The 26508-nt window shown below is 34.0% G+C and overlaps 1 protein-coding gene and 1 long non-coding RNA gene across 2 annotated transcripts in view; one reads left to right on the forward strand and one right to left on the reverse strand.

Moving 5' to 3' along the window:
- Positions 1-11874, reverse strand: part of LOC120351164 — an 84102-nt gene extending 72228 nt beyond the window's left edge. Inside the window, exon 1 of the long non-coding RNA XR_005571213.1 lies at positions 11731-11874. This is a non-coding gene — a long non-coding RNA (uncharacterized LOC120351164). The remainder of the gene's footprint in view (positions 1-11730) is intronic.
- Positions 1-16634, forward strand: part of LOC111051806 (paired box protein Pax-1) — a 98906-nt gene extending 82272 nt beyond the window's left edge. The window contains exons 2-4 of the mRNA XM_039427436.1: positions 5447-5739; positions 8729-9024; positions 13270-16634. Coding sequence (XP_039283370.1) covers positions 5447-5739; positions 8729-9024; positions 13270-13639 — 959 coding nt within the window. The 3' untranslated portion in view covers positions 13640-16634. The remainder of the gene's footprint in view (positions 1-5446; positions 5740-8728; positions 9025-13269) is intronic.
- Positions 16635-26508: the final 9874 nt, after the last annotated feature.

A 26508-nucleotide genomic window follows, 5' to 3' on the forward strand; every position in this document is an offset into this window, starting at 1 on the left:
TATCATTCAACAAAATGGATAGCGCTATCTCTTTCTCGCTTTGCTCTGTTGCCAGATCGACTTATAACAATGTAGAATTATTAATTAATTTACAAAATATTTCATCTCAATTATCACATTTCATTGTGAAATTATTGAAAAATATAATTTCTTTCTTAATAAAATATAATTGATTATTTTAAAGGAGAATGAACAGTTAATATTACCGGTATCAGCTACCGTCTAAAGAAGGCATAGACAAGACAGAGGATCGGTAACGTTGTTCTACTATCTTTCTCCACTGCCATGATAACGTGGACATCACCATAGTTTTACTGTTAACATTTTTATTTTAGTTATTTAGAAAATAAAAATAATTATCAAAATAATACTTGGAATGGTTGAGGAATAAGTTAACAATTTGTGACTTGAGAGTTTATAAATACAACTAAATGAGCTGAGTTGAAAATTGAAGATATCTCAGTGATGAATGGAAGCGATTTGGCATGTTGAATAGGCCTTGCTATTGAGGTTCACTTGATACGTTACCGTTTGTTAGGTTTTTGATAGCGTTATCATACGGTCTGACGATTCAGATGTGTATCAGTGGTCATCTCTTCTTTGTCACTCACTACCCGATTGTCTTTTTCTAACACTCTCTTTCTCCTCCCCAACTATCTCTTTCCGTTCATCTCACCAACCTTATCACTCCTAATTCATCAACATCACTAAGTTTTCTTCAATCTACTCCATCTCGCTTTGTGTTGTTCGTTGACAAGTGCGCTGTCTTTGTCTAGCCAAAACCAGTGTGCATCTATTTTTTCTCATTTTTTTAGTTTAGGAACGGCGAAAAGTGGCCAAGTTGGTAGATTGGTAGTGTTTATTTTGGGTTAAGCTGTCTTTGTGAATTATCGCCTTCACCTGCCTGATGATACCCCTCTTCCACCCTCTTAGAAGTGTCCCGAAAAAGTCCGAATGACATATTATGCACTCACACCGTTCGCCACAGTTCGCCTCACACACCTTTCTTCACATCAAACCGACAGAATCAATCTACGCTCACTTTCGGCTTTCTAACTCTCATTGTTGACCTATTAAATATATTTCACCACTTCATATTTATTTCATTCTCATCTATTCAATTTTCAATTCATTTCACTTGGCTATTGTTGCCCTATAGAATATTTCAGCTTGATCTATTCAAGACAGTACGATTATTTAAACAATAACTCAGATTCTGAACCTGGATTCTGTATAATTATCTTGAAGCTGTGGATGACCAGAACTATGAAATAATAGTTCGAAGGCAGTAGAGAAATAGACGAAAGATTATGGAAATTGATTTTCATAACTTCATGGAAGAATGTAGTTCACAAAAACTTCATAACATCCACCCGTAGAACCACTTGGAGCTTCAGAATTTCAGAATTGCAGCGATAAGAGTTAAGCCCCGCACACACATCGATTTTTGTTCGTATGATATTTTTGCCGTCCTTATGAATTCTATCAGATTGAACGGAACTAGGCAAACATCTTTTGTTTTCAAATAATCTGTTTAATCTGATAGAATATTCATAAGGACGGCAAAAATCGATGTGTGTGTGCGGGGCTTTAGAAGGCCAAAAGTGAGCGTGAATTGAAATCTATCAACAATCAAAAAGTGTTTTGATAAGCAAAACTTGACGCACTAGTGCGTTAAATGATGAAATGTTTTCGGATTCAGTAAAAGATAGAAATGGAAAGATCAATTGTACATTCATTTCAAAATACAAAAATACGGCCACTTTCTCACGCGGAAACACGCATTTTTGCAGGTGCCATTCTTGATTTCTACAGTGCTAACCAGATGTTTGCTAGTGCAAAAAACACTATCAATTTGTTCTAGATAGGTTGGCGTGGGTTTAATTGTGTTTTTTCTCGTTATTTTCTGCATCAACCAGCACGTCTGATGGTCTGACAGTCCATTTAACATAGAATGAGGTTGAATATCGTTAATCAACTGTTATATAGTGTTATGGTGTGATATATAAACTACGTTGTGTTAAAAATGGAAATTTGTTTTCATTGGCTGTTGAGTTGCTAGACTACTTTTTTTCAGAGGACAATGACCACAGGTGCCCCTATATAACACCCCGTCACCCTCCCCCATCACCCTAAGGTGATTAAGAACAAAACCAATTCCAGCCCAACAAGAGGATTTTTATATGGGAATAAATAGTATACTACAATTCTACCACTCTTTTATTGTATGTTATTATACTCAAACTATGGACACAATCAGCAAAAAATTAAAACAGTCAAGTAATATGACAAGTAGTATTGTATATAGATAATCACAACTATTTCAAATCTATGCGCTTTTAGTATTTTAATGAAATATATTGGTCATTACATGGTTATTAAAATAATTTGAGTAGAACATCTTGGCCAATTCAAGTGAATAGAGACAGTCACGCATACTTGGAAGAGAGAGAAATGAGTGGATTTAGTGGACGATTTGCAAGGGAAGATGAAAGATTTTAGAAGAAAAAGACAGGAAAAATAGAATAGGAGAGTGGAAGTGAGAGAAATGATAATAGTGTGGAAAAGTGAGATAGAAATGTAAAATTGGAGAAGGAAAGACGACTCGAATGAGTTGATGAAGGGAAGACTAGACTGAAGCTGAAGCGATGGCATGTGCGAGTGCGAGATGCCAAGTAGTCCGAGATTGTGCTGCTAGTGTAATTGTATCAGTCTATTAGTGTATTGGTGTGTAGGTGTTTTAGTGTCAACAAGGCTTTCAAGCATAGCTTGGCGTGTAATTCGGCCAATTTTTGACAATTATTATACATCCTTCATTATCGTGAAACATAACTAGAAACTAGTTACTGTAACTGCTGTGGTTAATGGGTTAACTCAGTGGCTCCTGCACCAGTTCAGATGTAATCTATCAGAATAATTATTTCCCATTTTGTCAAGAATACATGCATATTTTTTATTGAATTAGAAAATGAATAATTAACTTATTAAAAAACCTTTATCAGCTCAATGGATAATGACATTTTGACTCACGATCTTCGTTCCAGAGGCAAGCAAGCTATAACAAGGCTATGAAGCCCATGAGCTTAGATTACGTTTTAGTTTTTCAAAAGCTGGTATTTTCAATTTCAATGGAAAATTTCAAATGACAGGCTGGAGACTTCTAATGATCAATTTTGGAGAACAAAAAAGAACACATAAAATCAAAGCTCCGATATGGTACAGTTAGATAAAAGAGGGATCTATCCAGAATTTGTTATAAGCACATCTCAAATAATCATCCATGTTTCCTTGGAATTGTAAGCACAAATTTGCAATAGAAAAATCAGTGGAATAAGCATAAGTTTTCTCTCTTCTTAATGCACACTTGTACACAGATACCCACATAATAATTATGTGGATGATATTTATTACTTAATTAATTGATGATAATTATTATCATGAAAAATACAGCACGTTTGTCGCTTCAAAAGTTACTTATAGCCAACCAGTAGCTTAGTTACTAAGTTACTTTATGCTAACTTCTCACGAAGCCTGGTTTCTTCGTGACACAATTGACTAATGTGTTAAGTATTTTATAACTAATGTTTGTCAAAAACCAACTTATAACTTTTGTCGGTCGCGGTCGGTCTCGCGGACATTATAGTTTCTTTAACAGTCGTGATTAGCTTTTCGATAATTAAAACCAGATGCCAGTGGAGTGTGACTGTGGGTTGGTGATCAATGAATGCCACTAAAATTTATAGTCTCATCATTTTTCAACAGTCGTCTGCTGGTTTGAAGCTCTTCTTCAAGAGGAGCTTTCGTTTTATCTCGAACCTCGAACACCATTTTAATTTAAATTTTTAAAACCATGAAATCTTTAAAGCATTTTCCAGAAAATTTGAAATGTAACCAATGGAAGATAGATGGATATGGAAAGGATACCTCCCAAACTACAATACTTGAAATTGAAATCCATTTTTCCAAAAAAATATATTGATTACAATATATAGATGAAAATAATGGAAAAATATTGTTTTTACAGCCCCTGAGTTTATACAGTGTGAGGTCGTTCATGTTCCATATTCATTTTTTAATCTCTTGATCAGTATGGTTACAATGTCGAACAAATATTTTTTTTAACAAAAATAAAACAGCAGAGCTCTGCATGAATACAAACGTAAATATACTATTAGTTCATTTCTGAAGTATTACCATGATGTGATAAGTTAATACTAAAAAAGAATTCTTTTAAAAAGTTTATAAAAAATTTCAACCTCTAGTTATAGGAAAGTAATGATCAATGGACACCAATAATATGATATGCTAAGGTTAATTAGACATGCTGTCATTTTGCAATAATAGTTGACATTTTGAATCAATCCAAACTCGGGGTCTTCGTGGCATAATTGAAGTCTGAACTTATACTTATTTGATCCCGTGGGAAGGAGGAGGACATTATGATATCTTGATATGAGAGAATGATGAATAAAGAGTTGAAAATTTCAATTTGATTTTCATTTTGAGAGTAAATAGGTGGATTTGGCAACAAGAGCTTCTTAATTTTTTGTTTCCATAGCCAAACTTGAACAAGTCTGATTTTGATTTGACGAAGTACTGAGATGACTGGACTGGAAAGAGAAATGAGTAAGGGACCTTTGCTTTCTCGTTGTTCAAACTGGAGCTAGACGATCATTTTCTACGGCCATATACGTTTGATTATTAGCGTGAAACGGTTTGCCCGGTTCTGTTGATGAACTTCAGCTCGTAAATCTTGGATTTCGCCGGTTAACGACACAATTTATTGAATCTGCTTGTGGCACTTTGCGGTTGGTTCTGTTGGTATGAGACCAGAGGCGATTGTCTTGGAATATTAATAAAATAAATAAATTTTGCCGTAGTATGTTTAGAAAGAGTGAATGTTCGCGGAAGTAGTATCCTTTCTTTTGATGATAGGTATCATTTTGTCAGATCTGAGTTTAGTTCAGTTACATTAGTCACATCTTAGTTAGACTTAGTCCCAAAATTTAGTTGTGGTAGACACGATATTACAAATCAGCTCCACTCCGTTAACAAAGCACACATCCTGTGAGCTTTGTTCATGAGCTCACATCCTGTGAGTTTTGTTCATGAGCTCATATCCTGTGAGCTTTGTTCATGAGCTCATATCATGTGAGCTTTGTTCATGAGCTCATATCCTAAGCGACCTCTCAATTTATTGTAAATTTAATTGTCTTTAATTTTGTAAAGAATTCCTTTTTTCAAAAAAACTGAGGTTTTCAAAATAAAATGGAAAAATTGACTATCTTGGGAACGTTGGAGCTCGCCATGTGAAGGATCATTTTAAAAAGTATAAGCAAGATAGTTCCCAGTTGAGGCTAACCGCTTCTCATTCAATAGATGTTGACAGTGATAGCAACTGAGACTGTGCCAATTTCGTTGTAATAATGTAGTTTTATTTGTGCAGGTTCAGATGGCGTGCAGGGGCCTTCGTCAGCTGCAGCAGCTGCAGCAGCCGCAGCGCAGTACGGCGAAGTGAATCAGCTGGGCGGTGTGTTCGTGAACGGACGGCCTCTGCCAAATGCAGTGCGCCTGCGCATCGTGGAGCTGGCCAAGCTGGGCATCAGGCCGTGCGACATATCGCGTCAGCTGCGCGTCAGCCACGGATGCGTGTCCAAGATACTTGCACGCTTCAACGAAACCGGATCCATACTCCCCGGCGCCATCGGGGGCAGTAAACCGCGTGTCACTACGCCAAAGGCTCGTTATAAGTTATTGGTTAACTACTAAGTTATTGTTTAGTTGGTTATTTGTTAAATTATGGTTAGCTACAAAGGAATACTGCATATTTTGATTTGGTTTGATGTTTTACAGCTAGCCTTTTGGGGGAAAATTCCTCCAGAGTCTCTGGGAAGCTTTTAAAAACAAACAAATAAAATTTGTTTGTGCATCACGAGACTGAAGTATGTTTAATATTCCTTCCTTAGAGAAATTGTCAATGGTTCAACCTAATGGACAAAAAGTAGTTCTTCATTTCCTAAATGGATTAGACGCTGGCTTTATAATCCAAAGGCCTGGGTTGAAATCCCGACCAGGGCCAAGATATTTTTCTCGGGCCACTCCCGTGTTTCGGATGGACACGTTAAACCGTCGGTCCCGGCTGCCTAAAAACAGTGTGAGGTCATGCGAGAGGCTCTAAAATTGATCAGATGGGACCTGAAAACTCTGACACCAGACCTGAGCCAACCAGGTCACTCAATATTATTATTCCTTAAATGCATAAATAACTATTCTTTTCTCATCCATAAAACAGTATTATCATCCAGCAAATATAGTAAGAAAAATACTATAAGTACGGTATAAGTATTAATATAAGAATTCTTCTCATCAGTATATCATCTTATTATTATTCGGCTATTACAAAATTTCACTGAAGATCGGTGAGAAATACAAACTGAATTCTCTCGCGATTCACGAATGCTACAGTTTTGAATTTGAAGTTACCGATTGCAGCATTTGAATAGCTCTAAGAGTCATGTGCAATGGCATTGACATTTTGTTGTCAGATGCACCAGGAATCAGTTATCAGAAATAACGTAGCAAGTAGGCACAATCATGAAATTGAAAATTGGATAAAGTTACTTCAAGGTAACTTCAGAACAACTTATCAGAGGGAAAGAAAACTTGATTACGGTACCGATACATTTTGAATTGAAAATAATTTCATCCTCTTTTAACATTTATAACTTAAACAACTTTAAACACTTATAACTTTTGACAGAATGGTCAGATCTCCTTGTTCTACAGCTCATTCTTCTCAGCTCGTCAAGGCGGTTCAAATGAAAAAATAAAAATTCATCTTTCAGAGCATTTTAGCCCATATTTAAATACACAGAAAAATGCCCAATTTCTATATTCAAAGCTGTGTATCTAGGTAACCCGAAATGATAAAAAATGTTACTTGGTCTTGATTTCAAGAACAGGATCTCCTCTTTCATGTGAGGTGAATGAATTTTGTAAAAATATAATCGTGAAATAAGATACGTTTGTTTCAAAAAATCAAGAAATTTGTGATATTTTCCTCATTTTCACAGTTTTTTTTATAATAAAAAGTCATGCAAGATGGGGTTAAGGCAACGTAGCTTATAGAGCATGTGATTCTCTTTCATTTGAGACTAATCGCAAGTTTCTATCATGTATCTTACTCGTTTTAGAGACTCTTGAATAACAGAGAAATCGTAGAAAAATGAGAGAATGAAAATAATAATTTTTTCAATCGGTTGTAACTTTTGAACGGTATTAGAATCAGAAAAACGATTCATAGGAGCGAAAATAAGAGGAAATTCTCTACAACTTCGAATACTTATGGGATTTTTTATCTGAAGTATTTCACAAGATACACCACTTTTAATATGCGAGAAATTAGTGATACGTAAATCATTTTCAGTCTCGCATATTCAAAGTGGCGTATCTTGAGGGCGTATTTGAGTTGGCGTATTTGAGGGAAACTTATAGAATAAATACGAGTAGTTCCGTGAACAGTAGACCTCACGCAGTTTTCTCATCCACAAGTATCTGATGTCACCTGTTTGAAATGTTAACAAACTCAGTTCACGTTTGAATTTGTATTCCATATGATATTTCATACAGTTCCATGATTTATTCATGATCTTTCCATCTGATTTAATTATATTAATTAATTATTGATTTGTTCAATTAATTGACCGAGCGAAGTGAGGTCTAAGATTCAAGTCGACGGTTTGGCATTTCTCTTAATGTTTAAATGTTTATAATGTTTATATGTTGCGCATTTACGGCGAAACGCGGTAATAGATCTTCATGAAATTTGACAGGTATGTTCCTTTTTAAATTGCGCGTCGACGTATATACAAGGTTTTTGGAAATTTTGCATCTCAAGGATAATATAAAAGGAAAAAGGAGCCTCCTTCATACGCCAATATTAGAGTAAAAATCAGACTATAGAATTATTCATCATAAATCAGCTGACAAGTGATTACACAGATGTGTGGAAAAGCCAGTCTATTACTGTATTCGTATAAGGTCTATAGTTTCAATCAGGCACTTGTAGATGAGAATACTGCGTGAGGTCTACTGTTCACAGAACTACTAGTTATTTTCAATCACCTATTAAATTTGTTTTTTTTTTTTAAATGTGAGAATATTGATACTGATGGGCACGCATAATAATACCATGACTGCAAAACTTAATACTGAAACCATATAGAAATAGACATGGCTTCTCCAGACATCTGTGTAATGCATAAAATGAATAATCCACTTGTCAGCTGATTGAATATGAATAATTCTATATTCTGATACATCTTCAGAGTAGATATAATAGTGATATCGGAGTATGGAGGAATTTATTTTCTTTTCATATTACCCTTAAAATGCAAAATTTCAAAAAACCTTGTGTTTTTTATCTACGCGCAGTTAAAAAAGGAATATTCCTGCCAAATCTCATAAAATTCTATCAACGCGTTTGGCCGTGAATGCGTTACATACATACATAAAGACAAAAGAAAATCCGAGTTAAAACAAAGACCTCACTACGTTAGGTAAATCAATGTTCTCAGTAATCACATTACATTCTATTTATAATATTTTTCAAGTTATATATTCTTCCGACTTTTAGAAATTGTGGAAACCAGATATTAACATTTTTCCAAGCTGAGTACCGGTAGTCTTATAACAGTGGTTTATTGTTATTGTTGATTGTTGTGGGCAGGTGGTATCCTACATCAAGCAGCTGAAACAGAAGGACACGAGCATTTTCGCGTGGGAGATCAAGGACCGGCTGCTGACTGACGGAGTGTGCAACCGGAACAATGTGCCGTCAGTCAGCTCCATCAGTCGGATCCTCCGCAACAAAGTTGGCACCCTGCTGCCCCACAGGGGGGCACACACTCCCTACGGCGCGCCCCCCTACACGCCGCTGCACGCGCATGCGCACGCATACTCCTTCTACCCTGCGGCTGCTCACTACTCCTACCCGGCGGCTGCGGCTGCGGCTGTACAGCGCAGGTAATCACATTTTTATATTTCCATTTACACAATACAATTTTGATAATTCAATTAGAAGTTATCATCTTTTGATGAAGAAAATGCTCACATAAGTTCTAGACTTGCGCTTAGTAGCCTAATGAAACGGTTGCCGAATCTTCTATCTTATTTATACAATCACAAATCTTACAATATTGTGACGTTTTTAACAGGGTTCGTTCAGGACTTATGTGAGTGAAACTACAAATGAGAAATATATTGAAATTTATTAAAACGATTTAAATTTAATACTTGATGGTACAGACTAAACGGAACAGTTACAAAGACACAGATAGCAATTTTCTCTGTTAAACTCAAATTTGATTACAAGACTTACTATTAAATTTAATATCACTCACTACTGAAAAATCAGCTGATAGTCAATCAATGGTCCATTAATTCACAGTATACATAAACTTACTCTCTTACAGAACAAACGTTACTCTCAAGCTGCGTTTACACCAAAGTTATTAACAAAATGTTAATAACTTAATCCTTATAGATTCTATTAGATTGAATATAACTTATCATACACATGATGAACATATGTGTTTGTCAAGTTCCGTTCAATCTAATAGAATCTATAAGGATTAAGTTATTAACAAAATGTTGGTGTAAACTCAGCTTTTAGTCTTACTCACGAGATTAACAAACACTGAATCCACAGATAAACACACTTTTGAACTTCACCGAACTCAAATACTGCAAAAACAGAGTTCACTTGATCAAAACACTACAAGTTCACTCGCTGCTTGTATCCGTTCACTGTCAACTCAATACTCAACTCTGACTCACATGTCCAAGTTGTCCTTCTTTAATACTTGAGTCGAACTTTCTAGACCATTCCAGAGACGCTTCCTTGTTTACTACCTGTCAATCAGACTTCCAAAGAATGTTCTCGTATCATCCAGAATTCCAGAATCTTCTACTGGTGAATAGGGAGGAGTGAAATGGAGTGAGAGAAACAAAGAGGGAGTGTGGCTGGCCGCATTCAGCTGGAGACAATGTGACTCCTGTCCCTTTGTTCCATCTTCTCGAACTTTCGCCCATTCCCCTGCCCTGCACCTTCCTGTCCTTGAGCCTATTTGTCACAATATTATTGTAACCGAATACTGGTGGGGTGGACAGCAGAGAAACACCGAAAATTGAGTCAAATCTATTATATTCTACGCCCTTCCTGTGGGGCAATACTTCCTTAAATCTAAAACTTACTAACGAAACCACAAAGTAATGAATCACTTAAAATTAGATCAAGTAAATGAATCAATTGAAGAGTAAACAAAATTTAAATTTTTCCAACAAAAAAAAAAAATTTTTATGTTAGTTCAAATATAAGGTCAAAGGACTGCCAAGGTACAAGGAGACCTCTTCCCCTTAGAAGGGGACAGAATGGGCAGAATTACGCTACCAGTTGGGTCTGTCCCAGGACCCACAAAGTTAAACTACTATTGAGTATTAACACAGTTTCAACAACAACAAAACAAAATAATAAAAAAATAATTTAGATTATTTCAGATTTAAGTTGGTATAGGACACTAAATACAAAATAGGCTGGAAACCAATAAGGACCACAACTGACACTATTATTCTACTGTGACCTTCGATAAATTTCCCAAGACTTTTGCTGGATATATTTGAATTTAATATATTTTTCAAGAAGGAATCGCTGAATTGATCCTCTTTCACACTGTGGAACTAATTAACTGCTCCCACAATAAATCCACTTCGGGAGTTCAAATTTAACCTCTCGACTTTAACAAACTAGTTAAAATAGTTACGATACTAAAATAGTTGAAATGCATCTAATCATGAAATAACACAGCAATTAAAACCGATACATAATTGATCTAAAACGGTATAACATAAATTAGCATTTCAATAAAACCTTAGCAAAATAGTTAAAATAATTACAATACTATAACAGTTGAAATGCATCTAATCAGGAAGTAGCACGGCAATTATAACTGATACTATCAATCTAAAACGGGATAACATATATTAGCATTTCAATCAAACTTTAACAGAATAGTTAAAATAATTACAATACTATAACAGTTGAAATGCATCTAATCAGGAAGTAGCACGGCAATTATAACTGATACTATCGATCTTAAACGGGATAACATATATTAGCATTTCAATCAAGCTTTAACAAAATAGTTAAAATAATTACAATACTATAACAGTTGAAATGCATCTAATCAGGAAGTAGCACGGCAATTATAACTGATACTATCGATCTAGAACGGGATATCATAATTATATTAGCATTTCAATCAAACTTTAACAGCCAAACTTTCAGAATATTACAAGAAATCAAAAACTTAATTATGCGAAATAGATATCTTGTCTCCTTCTACTAGAGCAAAATTAGTGAGGTCGCTCAACCAAATCAATCGTTTGTTCTACAAAGCATATTAGCATGTGTTGTCTTATTTCACCCTAACTTAATTCCTTATTTAACTATAATCTGACCTCAAATTTAGTTCTCAAATATAATTGAATACATTCTTTTGCTTAAATAGCCTAACAAATTTACACTGGAGAAGAACGTGCCGGCTGTACTCTGAGTGTCACAGGTTACAAAGTTTAAGTTTGAAATTCAAAATAAAAATAGGTCGCTCAAATTTTGAATAAGGTTCCTCCGAAAACAGAAGTGAAAAATAGTTTTGAATTTCAGTCACTCACCCCACACCAACACAATCGCGACATCCATCTCCACTAAGGAACCCGTCCTTCAATCTTGAGAGCTGCCCACCGACTGACCAAGAGCTCACCGAAATTTTCCACAGGTTGTGGAAAACTCTTGGCAACCTGGTCCGTAAGCTGGCGCCCTCAAACGATTCATCAGGGAATTATCAGTCAAAAAGAAAATGAATAAGAACATTAATTTTCTTTTCGAGTGACAATTACACGGTGGGATTGTCGTGGACTGCAACTAGGAAGACGGCATTGACCGCTGAGGCAGCAGTTCTGCTGCCTACATCGACCGATGCCGTTCAAAGTACAGCCGGCACATTCTTCTTTACAATAATTAATACCTCTAATCTTATGACTAACTTAAAACTAAATTGTCTTCCACACTCTCACATTATGATCAAACTATTGATGAGACTTGGGCTCAACTCACACTTACGCGACTCAGGTCGAGAAGAGACTCGACTCAAGTCGAGAGCATGTGTGGTGACGTCGCAGAGACTGGAATCGACTGGTCTGATTGTCACCATTTGGAAACACATGCTCTCGACTAGAGTCGAGTCTCTCCTCGTCCTGAGTCGAGTAAGTGTGAGTTGAGCCATACAGTTTTTGTTTCTGAACCAAGTGATGAAATAGCAATTTATTGATATCCATTTCCTATCTTCACTCAGCGACTTTGATCATGTAGGCTAGTAGGTAAATGTTTCCCAGATTGGACTTGAAAGGAGGTTTCTTTCGAGGTTAATGAGTAATGTTTGTATTGTAGCACTTTTCAATTCAGGTGCTTTGAAGTTGTGACGCTTTGCGATATCTTTAAAGCTTTAGAGACATAGACTGTGAACCATAATTAAGTTGTTAAGGGATGTGTAGCCTACTCTCAAGTCAATAGTAGTTTCTAATAACTTTTATTCAAAAAACTTGACTGTAGTGTCGTTAAAAATAGTTCAAAAACTAATGATTAACTAGCAGTTCGTCTTGGAAGGTTAAATAGATGAGTATTGTTAAGGGAATTGGCTCTCTATGAGATTGATTAGCAACTTCCATTTTGTTCATTTCATTGAAGGTTAAATAGATATCCATCTATTCATTCCATTGAAGATTTCCCACTAAGAGAGAAATTGGATCCATTCATTCCATTGCATTTTTTCGACAAAAATATTAATATTAATTTAGGCTTATTCATTATGTAACATGTTTTAGAAACAATTAACTATTCAATTAATTTCATAGAAGGTTACAGGACCAACAATGATATAGTTTCATCTATTCATCATGTTACAGGATTCAGAGAAACAGATAATTTCAATTGATCCACTTGTTTTATTGAAGGCTCAAGAAATAGAATGTATCTTTACTCTTTATTCTATACAATATAGGTACATCATCAAAATGATAGGGAGAGAAAAAATAAGGTAACCTTGAGATATTCCTCTCCCAAATTTAGATAAGATTTTTTTATAATTTTTTCCATCTATTGTATTACAGACTTGATAAACTGTTAAATTCATAGATACATTGATTGTATTACAGGTTCGACATGAAATCATCCAAGTCATCGCCGTCAGCGTCCCCCGGCTCACCCGCCCCCCCTCTGGGGCCACCACCCCCGCACCCCTGGCCACACACCGTATCCGAAATCCTGTCGGGGGCGGCACAGGGAGGCGGCAGCAGTGGTCACCCGCCCCCTGGCGGCCCCCAAGACAACTACAACTGCTTCCAGATGTGCCTGAGCTCACCTTACCATCCTCACCCCCACGCCACCACCCCCACCACCATCACCAGCCGGCGGCGGCGGCGGCAGTCGCCTATCAGGCCGCATGCGCCGTTTCAGTCGCCAATCTCAGTGTCGCCGGCGACTCTTATTGACGCCTGCCAGCACCCAGCAGTCACTCCTTATTAGACTCAAAACATATTTTATTGTCAACTCAAAACAAGTTGACTCAATAGAAATTATCGACTCAGAATTCGACTAAAAACAAAGTTGGTTCAAAAGAAAATTATTGACTCAAAAGAAATGATTTATAAAATTTGTTGAATAGTAATTGATACTGTGAAATTTCTCCATATATGAACACAGTTTTATTTTTGTCACATACACATTTATTAGATTTATACACAGAACTGCAGTTTCGTATTGAAACCCAACACATCTTTAGCTGTAAATGAATAGAATGTGTCTATTTTATAATTATATCGATCTATTGCATTACAGATTTGATAAAAGTTTGTATTGATACATCCATTGCAATGCAGGTTCGACATCGAAGTCATCGCCGTCAGCGGCAACGTTCAACATGAAACTGCAGTCCTGTGTACAAATCAAATAAATTTGGATGTGGCATAAATTAAACTGTGTTTTTTTCAATTAGAAATAATTGACTTAAAACAAATAAGCAAGTATCTGGTTATTGAAAATTTATAGTCTACTGATTCGAAAGGAATCATCGTAGTAATCACCTAGAATAATTGTTCAACAAGTGCCTCATTTATTGAAATTGGAAGAAATTTAATAGTTAATCAATATGAGTATAAAATCGAATAACATTTCTGAAGCTACTGGTCTGTATATCAATGAATAAAGTAATTGAGTGTTGGATGGAGAGTAAAGTAATTTTTTGAGAAAATATTGCAGTGCATTTTCCAATAAATCACAAAGATAGCTCATCAATGTAACTTAATATAGCCCAGTCCCACTGTTAGACTAAACTACTTGAGTATTTAGAATGTGATTTGTTCCCAGATTATTATTTAAAAGTTGGGAATATAGCCTACTTGCTAATACGTCTTCCAGAAAATTGAGAAAATAGTTTATTTCAGAATGAATTTTTAATGTTGTATTATTGAGATAAATCTTTATATGTATTGCCTTTTGTCGTAGAGACTGACGTAGACTTTCATCAGTGCATTTTGATTAGAGAAACACTTATTTGGGTTCAGCAAGCCACAAAAATTACGGGAAACATAAATATTGGGTAACTTTATGGCTTTGTGGAAGCTTACAGGTAAGGAATACTCAACTACGCAAGTAGGGCAAGAAAAGTAAAAATAGTCACTGAAACAAAAAATTGTTTCATAATTTTGAATGTGAATAAATCAATTTATCCTTATCCTCCAGCCAGGATATAGCCTACTGAAATATTATAATTGAAGAATATGAAAACTTTGAATATGATGAGTAATTGAGACAAGATATCAATAATATATTTTGGAATAATAGGCCTATATAATTTATTTTTGTAGTTGTAATTTCTTGATGCAGAGCTGTTGAACCTCTTTTACTTAATAATTAATTTATTATCTATTCATAAATTGAGGAGAATTATCTCGCAACCTAGAACCTGATTAATATAATTATTATCTTATCCATATAAATAAAAACTAAAAGTTCTTATATTGTTTTTATTTGAATCAAGTAGCCCATATAAGCCAAGTGATTTTATCTTATCCATATACATCGATGAGAATAATATTAGCGAATGTAACTTTAATGGCATTAAAAGGTTGTGGAGAGCACATATGCTTACATACGTTCAACCTATAGTGTTTTTGATTTATGATTTTTTGTATGTAAGTAAATTACATTGAACTTGAACCTTTAGTTGAAACTGTAAATTTATTACGTATTTGCCATTCAATTTTTATTTGAATTCTATTAAATTGTGTGCCTTAATTTTTTATTTTCTAGTGAGAATGTGTATAGATAAGATTTTTTGATAAACCTGAAGTTTGTCCTGCTGTGATACGACGTATACTTTAGACGGTTTACATCACATTTGCGCTTAAATATTTTTTTGCATAAATACGCTTTTTTAATTGTTATTTTGTCAATCATGAATACAATGGGTCTGATGAATCTTTGAAAATTATAATAAAAAAAACAGAAATGAGAAGGATGAAATATCGATAACAGAAGAATAAATAGCTGACAATGAATAAAGATTGTCATTTCTTTCAACTTGATAATTTATCATAGTAGGATGACATTTTAACCTTCAAGTTACCGCGTTGTTTGCTGATTTCTCCTTTACATTTTGGTGGTTAAATATACATGGAAATAGAAGACCATCGCTATTAATTGTATTGGACATAATATGATGGAATTGAGCAAAATAATAAATAAAACGGAATACACAAATAATGAAGCAAATAGATAATAAATTAAAAAGCCCCTTTTCACATGTATTAATATTTAGAAAACTCTTGAATGAAATGTTCATTTATAAAAAATGATTACCGTACCTTAATTCAAACTTCAATAAATCTGAATTATAACCTTAAATCTGAATAAATTTCACTACTGATGGCGTTTAGAAATATGCAGTAGCTTAATGATTATATAGGCAGTAGAAAATGTGTATTAACTGTCACAGATAATATCATATTATAATATTTTACAAGGGAATCGGATATTAATACAATACCGTATCATAAAATATTCAAATATGTTATTTAATATATGATCAGAGATCGATTGACTTGAGTTCATGCTAAATATAACTTTAAGTTTAAATCAACGAGCAAGAACAGTCAGTTATTAATAATTATGATATGTGCCAGAAGGGGTTCAAGTTTGATAGGATAAAAATGGTCGGAAATCATTTAAATATGCCAATTTGTGTCATCACTTCAAATGAGTTTTCGTTATTATTGAGAATTAAAAGTTTTGGTAGTGATAATAGATTTGTAAAATATGGAATTTCCAATGCCTGGTTCACCATTATTCGCTAAAATTGTATAATACAGAACGAGAAATACCCTGGTTGAAAACCCTGTCGTTCAATTTTTGTCAATAAAAAAAGGAGCTGAGGTAAGAATCACAAAAAACATAAAATAATAAGTGCACGTGTGCGTAACATTTGTATAAAGAAGAATCAGGATAGAATCCTTGAGGTCACTGAAGCTATCGATCAAATATACATTTTCTGTTACTGGTCAATTATTATTTATGACTCCCTCCAATGATGGTCATTTTTGATTAGTTACGTTTTCGAGTCCAGCCAAAAAAAGTTCGCCTCTAATAGAGCAAATATTTATTACATGAGCAAATAATTATGTATCTTATTGTAATAGTAACAATTCTTCATCCCTATTTGTTTCAAGTTTTATTTTAATCATTAGGCTAAACATATCTAAATTCAGTCAAAAGTAGAAGTAAAACTACATTTTCTATTAAATCATGATTTCATTTCAACTTTACTCCTTTAAACACGCAAATGTTTCCGTCCGACTGTTCTTGTGCAATATATTCAATATTAATTGAAATTTAATTTTTAAATACGGTAGTTTATTAGGCATTAAAATTATTAACAAATTTAATCGAACAATTATGTATTAAAGTAGGCTACTGTTTTGTTGAATTTTATTCATTGCTAGTATGTAGTCATGCTTGTATAGATCGTAAGTTGAATTTTACATGATTTGTAATTAAATAAATGTTTGTAAGCTTAAAAATTGTTAACTGAATTATTGAATAGCTTTAACCGTTCCTGACAATATAATCATTAAAAACATTAATTATAACTATTGGTGGGATTTCTGATGATGAAATATTTATAGAGATTATATTGAAAAAGCGATATAATAATAATCGCTACATTGAAGAAGCAAGGGGTGAGAGATAGTTTGCGCAATATTGAGCAAACTTGGCCATCAGTAAGCCAATCCCTCTGAGGCAAAGGATAAAAGGCTGCATGCAGCTCTGTGCCTGACCAATATATTGTGATGTTACAAATAATAAAACGAGGTGTGCAATATTCTATATTTATATTTCCAACCACCAATACCAGCTAAATATTGGAGGAAGAAATGATTGGGGCTGCAGCCTTCCCTCCAAATTTCAAAAATACTTTTCTACAACATATTTTCCCACCTTATTGCCAAGGAAACAAAGTTTGAAACCACCTAAAGCTTGAAATCTTGCTAAAATTATAACCAACCGTACAAAATTAGACGAAATTAGTCTACTGCAATAGTAACCCTAACCAGCCCCCTGTGGGTTGGGGGAGCTTTGAGTCGATCATCGTACTCAAGAATGTGTTGAAAACCAGAATTCACCCACAGTATCCATGCTTGTCGTAGGAGGCGACTAAAATGGACCTCAAGGCAACTCCAGAAGTAGCCTTGCCTTCAAACCCACGGGATCTGCCCCATCAGGGCAGTTTCCGAGGGGCAAAAAGAAAAACCCAAGAGACCAGAGATGGGTGAACTTCCATTCACAAATGTAGGTCAAGAGGCTGAGTCGAGGGTGGCCAGGTGCCCTAGAGGCAATTTGGCGGCCCCTCCTTTAGCGGAAGGACCTATAAAGAAGCCAGGAGTGGAACTCACCTAGGTCACGATTTTGTGGGTGGAAAGACCAAAACTCACCACTTTCTCAGAGAAGGGCGGCCATTTAGGCAAAAATTCTTGGGAGAGATGAGGATTTTTACCCTGCAGTGTTGCGGAGGGGCAAAAAGAAAACCCAAGAGACCAGAGATGGGTGAAACTCCAGGCACAAATGTGGGTCAAGAGGCTGAGTCAAGGGTGGCCGGGCGCCCTAGAGGTAACCTTCCGTCTGTCTGAAGAGACTGCCAAGCATATCACACTGGATTGCAACAAGCAACCGGGCGATGAATGGGATGTTAGTATAGGGAAAAACTCCATCCTGGTTCTTGTAAAGAACACAGGTATTGGTTTGCCTAACTAACACACTACTTGGGAACACAATAAGCTTGAGTTGACGTGTAGGGTACTTTGAACCTTTGGATCCTTGAGTCCGTCCCTTCAAAAACAATAGACAATAAACCCTAACCAATTCCACGAACAACTGTTATTTACCTTGGGGCTCCCAACAAAAGCACTATAATGAATGTTGTCTTATTGTTATTAAATATCAATAAGAAATAAAAAAATACTAATCACTCGGAGAGATAGAATATTTCATTGCATGAGGCTTCATTCTAATAGATTCCTCAGCTCATTCTACATGGAAATTAGGAATCTACTCTTGTCATAACAATTAAGCCCATGCTAGAGAAAACCACCAACATTGTAACTGTCAATTTGTACGGTACCTACATCTCCTTTCTCCATAACCTTGTAAAAAGCGATTTATAGTCAATTCAATAAAAAAAAATTTCAGGAGATTTACAGTCTAATTTTTTAAGTTTGTAACATTGTGATTTCATTTGTCATGAAATTTAGATTGGAATTTAATTAAATCACATACAACAATGATTCGTTTCACATAAATTATGAATTTCAATACAAAAATCAAATCTTCTCGTGAAATGACTGTGACTCAGTAAGAAAAGATTAGGCCTATCATGATAAATGCGGTAGTAATCCGTTCAGTGACAGAAAAATCGAAACAAAAGTTCTAGCAAGTGCGTTCAAAAGTTTATCTGAATTGAAAAAATGAGACTACAGGCCACTCTATAAATATGAGTGAAAAGTTTGATAAAACTAGGGGTTATCGTTTAATGAGCGTGATTGGGATGTTGTTATTAATTGGGCAGTGTCATGAATGATGTCGATAGATTATGAAATAAATAACGTTTGACTAATAGTGGCAACAATTAATTCGTTCAATGAAAGAGAAAAAAACATTTTCCAATTCCACGACTGAGTTCCGATTTATTACACAAAACTAAATAGTCCATAACTATCCAAATAATAACAATTATGTACAAATAAAATTACGATAATACTTTCTTGATTTATGACTAGAAGCAGACTACCAAATTCAATAATTAGAAAGCCACTTTAGCTTTGTTTGGTTGAAGACAGATATAATGGAGTAGAGACGAGACGTTCGATAATGTTTAATAACTGATGGATATAAATGATATTACATATATATATATATATATATATAATATATATATATATATATATATATATATATATATATATAAGTAATAGCTAATCTCTGTGTTCGTTCGTCCATGGATTAAAAATATGGATAAATTCTGAAAAACTCAAAAATTATTTATTGCAATTCCTCTATGCAGTTGCCTTTACAGAAGATCATTATTCACAAAATTAAAAACTTATGTATCCACAAACAGCAATGACCTATTTTGAGTACCGGTACGATACCCATGAAAAATATTGGCTCTCCCAGAAGATCAAGCTCATGTTCTGGAAGAGAGTTCATGATATTGTAATGAATAATAGGTCGATAAGACACTTGAATACAATTTGATCAGAAAACAGAAATATTTATTTACTTTCTCATTTAACAGAATCATTACATAACATCAATATCTCGAAATACACCCAATTGATAGGTAATTTGACAAAACTTGAGTAAATAGGTCATTGTAATAGTAAGAACACACGACTTACAACATTTAGAATACCGGTACAAAATATATTTTTAGTCAAAAACATTAGTTAAAAAGGAAGGTAGTACATCTTAATTCTAAAAATCTATCAACTTAAAAACGCTGCCACCGAGTAGTTGAATTCCTCTATCAACAATGTATTTTCAGCACTTCAATCGATAACTTAAGAAATAAATCTATTTTTTAAACCAGCCCTTAAGATAATTTGAGAAAATTTTAATCTTTCAAATTTTGTGATAGCGCATTGATTTTGATTGAGAAAAATGTATTGACCTTAAAATCTTCTCATAAGTAGGCCTAATCGAGAACACACATACAATAGAAACTACGTATCATAAATAATATCCTGGGCTACTTTTTATTGATAAATAAAATGAAACGAATATAGTAGGTACCCTCTTTCTCTTTATATCATAAAACATGATTGAATGCTTATCTAATGTTTGCACCAGACTATGGAATTATTACCCAAAGTATATAGTGCATTTCAATTTTTTTAATAGTTTTTAATGATTGTCAGAAGTTTTTGTGTTCTTATTTTGAGAAGTGAAAGGTGTTTTATGGTATGAAAATGGTACTATTTTATCAGTGTTTTATCAGGGTATTAGGGTTCTATATTATCACTATACAATATAAGTTAAACTATCTATACGTACCGGTACTCCCTTTCTAGCGTAAAACTTTGCACAGAAGAAATATTTTGAGAGGGAGGTTGACTAAAATTGAATTAGATTCGTTTATATAATTTCATCAAAACAACCTATTTATAATTATTATATTAACGTATCAGTAATTTCAAATGGGTAAATACAATTTTCATGTTTGACATTTTCTTTTCTTTCTTTATTGTGAAAGTTTTTCTAGAAACGTGCCGTATTGGAATGTTATCTAATATTATTCTTTTTACAACAAGCTATTCTTCTTCTTTCGTAAGGGTCTGCTATATAGTTCTTATCATGTCTCTGCTTTAAACTGCGTACCATACAGATGTGTATCCTATTACTAGGTATTTTTAATTTATATGTTTCAAATTTAGATACTTCAAGTGAAATCTTATCTTATGACAACGGCATAGGTTATTAGGTAGGTAATAAAAGATTCCTGGAATAGACAATTCATATTCCTATCCACAAATATAGGATTTTTCTCATCAATGTTGAGGACTAAAACAATATTTTTATATTTTCGAATACGGATTTGTTGCTTCAGAAAAACTGACGTCAGCCGATTTGTCGTAAATTGACTAAAACGTTAACATGAAATAATAATAAGGCCGACTGAAAACCTTCTTGGTTCATAGTTTTCTACACAATATTCATTAATAAATCAATCTCCTTGATCCGTAACACTCTCTTATTAATAATATCAACACAAATCATATAGAGACTATTTTTTGACAGTAGCCTTATTAAACGTTATTGATTATTGTTATGGAACAAATAATTTAATTAGCAGTGGACATTTGGATGAGATTTGGGGCGTGACAATCGTTCAACTTGAATCATTATTTTTATAGTTATAGTTGATTATATTAAAAATTATAATTTCTTTTCTTGGTCACTTTTTATTCCCTCTCACTCATTACCCTCTACACACAAGATAAGATCAAGCCAAAACTTGTTTGCAGTCAAGTGTTGAAGGGTAGGATATCCTTGGAGGTCCTTCTCCAATACTATATGTTAAAACTCCACCGTGTTATGAAGATTCAAAATTATCATAATTATGAATTAACATCAGCTCAAATCTTTCCTCATTCAAAAAGGTATTTCTAAAAATGTATTTGATTAATATAGCTGACTAGCAGTTAACCCGTGTATAAGCCGATTATTTTCTTTATTATATTATAGATATTTCAATATAATATTGTTACAAGAATATCTAAATTTCTTAACATTGTCAAGAGAGTTTAAATTGTCAATTCTCAATATTGCCATAAGTAAAACATATTATCAAAGTCATATGTAGATATGATATTATAAAATACGATTTAAAAGTCATTATCAACTGACTTTTGATAGGCAACGAGAGGATCTTATGAGGCTTTATGTGGGTTCGAAAATGTGAGATTGGAAATAAACTTGAAGGGTTTTTTGTTTCAAAGAACTGTTCTCAGTACTTCTTTCCAAATCCAATTTCATCTTCATTTGATTCATATCCGATTATGTAACGAACTAACAAATAAGTTGTAAGAACAAATATTGCTGATGCAACAGACATTTTTGAAAATTTTGAACCTTAATTGAGAATGGAACGAAACAAATTCAAGTAGTCTATGCAGAGCTAATTAAACGTGGGGAGAAATGGAAATAATTTAGAATTAATTGTACTGGCGATAACAACAATCCATGTTATCTTCAAAAGCGCAAAGCCGACTTCAAAGTTATCTAAAAGACATTTCTAAAAGAAACCCATAAATCAACATGCTATCAGTGTCGTATTAAAAAAATGTGCTGGCGAAATTCCAATTGCCTTACTTGATTAATAAATAAGGGGTAGGGATGTTCGGTTATAATATGGAGGTGTGGCTAGATATTTACTAAACAATCTCTGCATTGTTCCTTGTTGTAATGATGATCAAGTTAATAATGTTTTTAGCGCATTATTATTCAGAATATTGTATTTGCTGTTACTGGATTAATGATTGAGTAGCAACTCACTTTCCTTTATAAAGTTGTTCAACCTATCTCAATATAGAACACCGTAACCAATATCAATTCACTCTATTTGAAAGATAGTAGTTTCAAGAGAATATGGAACTTATTAGCAGCTATTAAGATATTTTCGGATTTATTTATAAGAGGGTGTTGATTAGAGATGTGATAGATCAACTTGGAATAAATTGATGAATATACTTGGAATGGCTTACATAGAAATTACATAGGCTTGAGTTGGACGCATGCCTGTATTTAAATATGGACTAAACGGGCTATAGCCCAGGGTGACAGAATTCAGGGAGCAGCAAATTTTGGTGGAGAAAAGTAAAAAAATTGTAATCCAAGAGTTGAAAGTATTTGAAAAAATATTGTATGGAATAAATTTGTGAGCATAGCAATTTGTAAATTTAAATCGATAACAGAATCTGAGATTGTCCATGGAACTGTGATCATGCCAAGTTGTGCAAAATAAGAGAAAGTTAGTTTTGGAGTTTCTTTTATATAGGCCTATGATGTTAAGGGAAGATTTACAATAATTGGTAGGTCTGGTAGGTATCTCTTTCACTATACAATATCTCTAGTCAACAAGCTAGCTTAGCTCGCTTTATTCATCTAGAAAAGGGAATGCACTCTGTGAACTACCGGCGGAATCAGACAGTAGTGGGACCAAGTTGGCCTGTTGGCTCGCTTCATTTACCTGCACTTCACATTAGTCCAATCAATATAGACATAAGAAACACCCCCTTGCTTGCAATATATATTGTAGTTCTGAATTTTTAATATATTATTTGGGTACATGAGAGAATTCCAGGAAATTTTCTCTCGCCTTTTTACTAGACTATAAACTTCTGAATAAAATGAGATAATTCGGAACTCTCTATCATTAATGTGTACTGAGTTATGATTTTTCAAAAATGAGTAAAATTTAAAGAAAAAATCAATTTTGATGAATTTTATTTAGTTTTTGATCAACAATATCTTCCGATTGTTACCATTTAGATGTATAATTCAAAATCCCTCTGGTGGCATTTTTGTGCTCCACAATTAAGACCAGGTAGAGCGCTCTATCCCTTATAAATTTACAGCTACACCTTACAGCAATGCTCCTTGTATTGTGAAAAACACCTAATCAATCATCAGCTTCAACCATCATCACCAACTACATTGTAGTCACATTGATATTTCGCACAATGATATAAGTTCATGAGATTATGTTCTATGAGAAGATAAGGATCACTGCTTCAATTCTGACAATACAAACTGTTTTTTTTTTAGTTATAAGAAGGGTGGGGAGGAGGGCGGCACATTGTGGATAGCCCAGGGACGGAAAATCTTCAAATGCGCCCCGAGTTGCAGAAATTATCTTTGAACTTATATAGTATATAATACAACATGAACATAGAAGGAATTTAGCTGCTTATTATATACAAAGGAAAACGTAGCAAAAAATCATTGAACTGTTAGATGAAAAATATAATAGAGGCTATAACAATCTTATATTACTTATAAGTTTCCAACTAAAACAATATTATTTATTCGTTGTAAAATAATACGATTTTACCCGTTTGAAAACTTTTTATTTTAAAAAAGTTTTTAAAGAGGTACTAAGGTATTATTTCACAACTAACAAATTAAGTAGCCCTGAAGGCCGAAGATATACGATTTTAGAAAATATTATTTATAGTTGTGTTTATTCACTTCATTTATTTTATTTATTTATTCATCCATCATCACAAAATCATTCATAATTGGATGAAAGATATTGGAAAAGGAAAAACAGGCGAGTCCTTTAATATCACTCTCCCAAATTTAGATGTTGTGGTATTTATAATATAAAAAAGTGATTGACAAAATATTAATTTGTGTAAAAATAAAAAATCCAAGTACCCTTTTCTCATTTTTATTTTATTTCTCTCCAAAGTTGAAAAAAGAGCACTTTAATTTATATTATATAAATACGAGTAGCCCTTAACAGTAAACACAGTTGCTTGAAAGGCCATACTATTCTGTGGATGAATTCAGGAGTAATATTGTTCCTTGTCTTTGATTCAACCTAGGCCTAAAGCTGGGGTTTACACCAAAGTTATTAAAATGTTAATAACTTAATCCTTATAGATTTTATTAGATTGAACGGAACTTGACAAACACATATGATCATCATGTATGATAAGTTATGTTCAATCTAATAGAATCTATAGGGATTAGGTTATTAACATTTTGTTATACGCAGTTTAACGCTAACATTTTAAACGCAGCTTTACACATAGGTGCTTTTGTCTGACGTTTTAAAAAATATATATATTTTATGACTGTGGTATTATTAAAGTATTTTATCATTGTGTTTGTGATATGTTTTTAGAACCTTCCCAAGGTTGCTCTTTTTTGACTCTACCTCTGTCTCATCATCAGATGTTTAGAATGTAATAAATATTATAAATTGAAATTAATTGAATATAGTAATTTGTGTATTAAATTTTATTATTGTCTATCCCATAAATGATGTCGATTTAAGAGTATTAATTATAGATTTGACTCCTTGTAATATTAGAATCAAAATTCAATTTCCACTCGAAATTTTTTGTTTAAATTGTATCTGAAGCCTGATAATTGAGAATCTAAAATCAAACTTTGCATAGATGAGGCGGAGCTCCTGAGATTTTCACAGATATGGGACTCGTGGCAGTTGATAGAGCTTATCGATGACTATTTCAGGTATAACTTTAATCGAAATCGTTGTAGGCGTTTTCGAAAAAATCGCGAAAAACGCTGTTTTTTACAACATTTTCGCCATTTTAGCCGCCATCTTGAATCGCATTTGATTGAAATTGTTCGAGTCGGATCCTTATATTGTAAGGACCTCACGTTCCAAATTTCAAGTCATTCCGTTAATTGGGAGATGAGATATCGTGTACACAGACGCACATACACACACACATACAGACCAATACCCAAAAACCACTTTTTTGGACTCAGGGGACCTTGAAACATATAGAAATTTAGAAATTGGGGTACCTTAATTTTTTTCGGAGAGCAATACTTTTCTTACCTATGGTAATAGGGCAAGGAAAGTAGAAAATTAAGTATGATTTAATAGTGTTCAGTAAGCTTCAGTGTATAGTAATATTACTGTGGAGGAGTGTGTAGAGAATACTGTCTTTTCCATATTTACTGATTTTCTGTGTCACTCTCATCAAAAAATTAATAAATATTGATTGTTAACCTCAATCTCTGGGTCATACCGATACAGAGTAGTTTGAAAAGCTTTCTGTCGGATTGCGACTGTTGGGATTGTTGCTTACCACTTCGTACTTGGGAATGACGTCTGCTGCTGGTTTGTGATTAAACTTTGGCGAGCAGAGCGAGCCGCCGGGCAAGCGAAGGGAGCCTGTTCACTCCACTTGAATCTTTGGCGAACGGAGTGAGCCTGCGGGAGGATTGTGAACTTGACAAGAAAACCCTACAGGAGAACCTCCAAATCTAGAATAACTTCGAAGATACGCTCAGGATAGGCCGTTTTACTGTGTTTTCCTAGCATTTTTTGCGTTTCCTCACATTTTCCAATAACTAATTGAAGGAAGATTTGGTAGACAGGCTCAGCTAAGGTATAAAAATGGTGTATTGGAAAGGGCTTGAAATAACGCTTAAGTTCCACCCAATATCGGCGTTTTTCCCGCGTTTTCCAGGCTTTCCAGAACTAATTGAAAGAAAATATTCAAATTTGGTACAGAAGTTCAGCTAGGGTAAAGACATTGTTCTCTCTGAAGGACTTCTTAATTACACCGAAGATACGC

The sequence above is a fragment of the Nilaparvata lugens genome, chromosome 4, assembly GCF_014356525.2.
Source record: "Nilaparvata lugens isolate BPH chromosome 4, ASM1435652v1, whole genome shotgun sequence".
NCBI classification, from domain to species: Eukaryota; Metazoa; Arthropoda; class Insecta; order Hemiptera; family Delphacidae; genus Nilaparvata; species Nilaparvata lugens.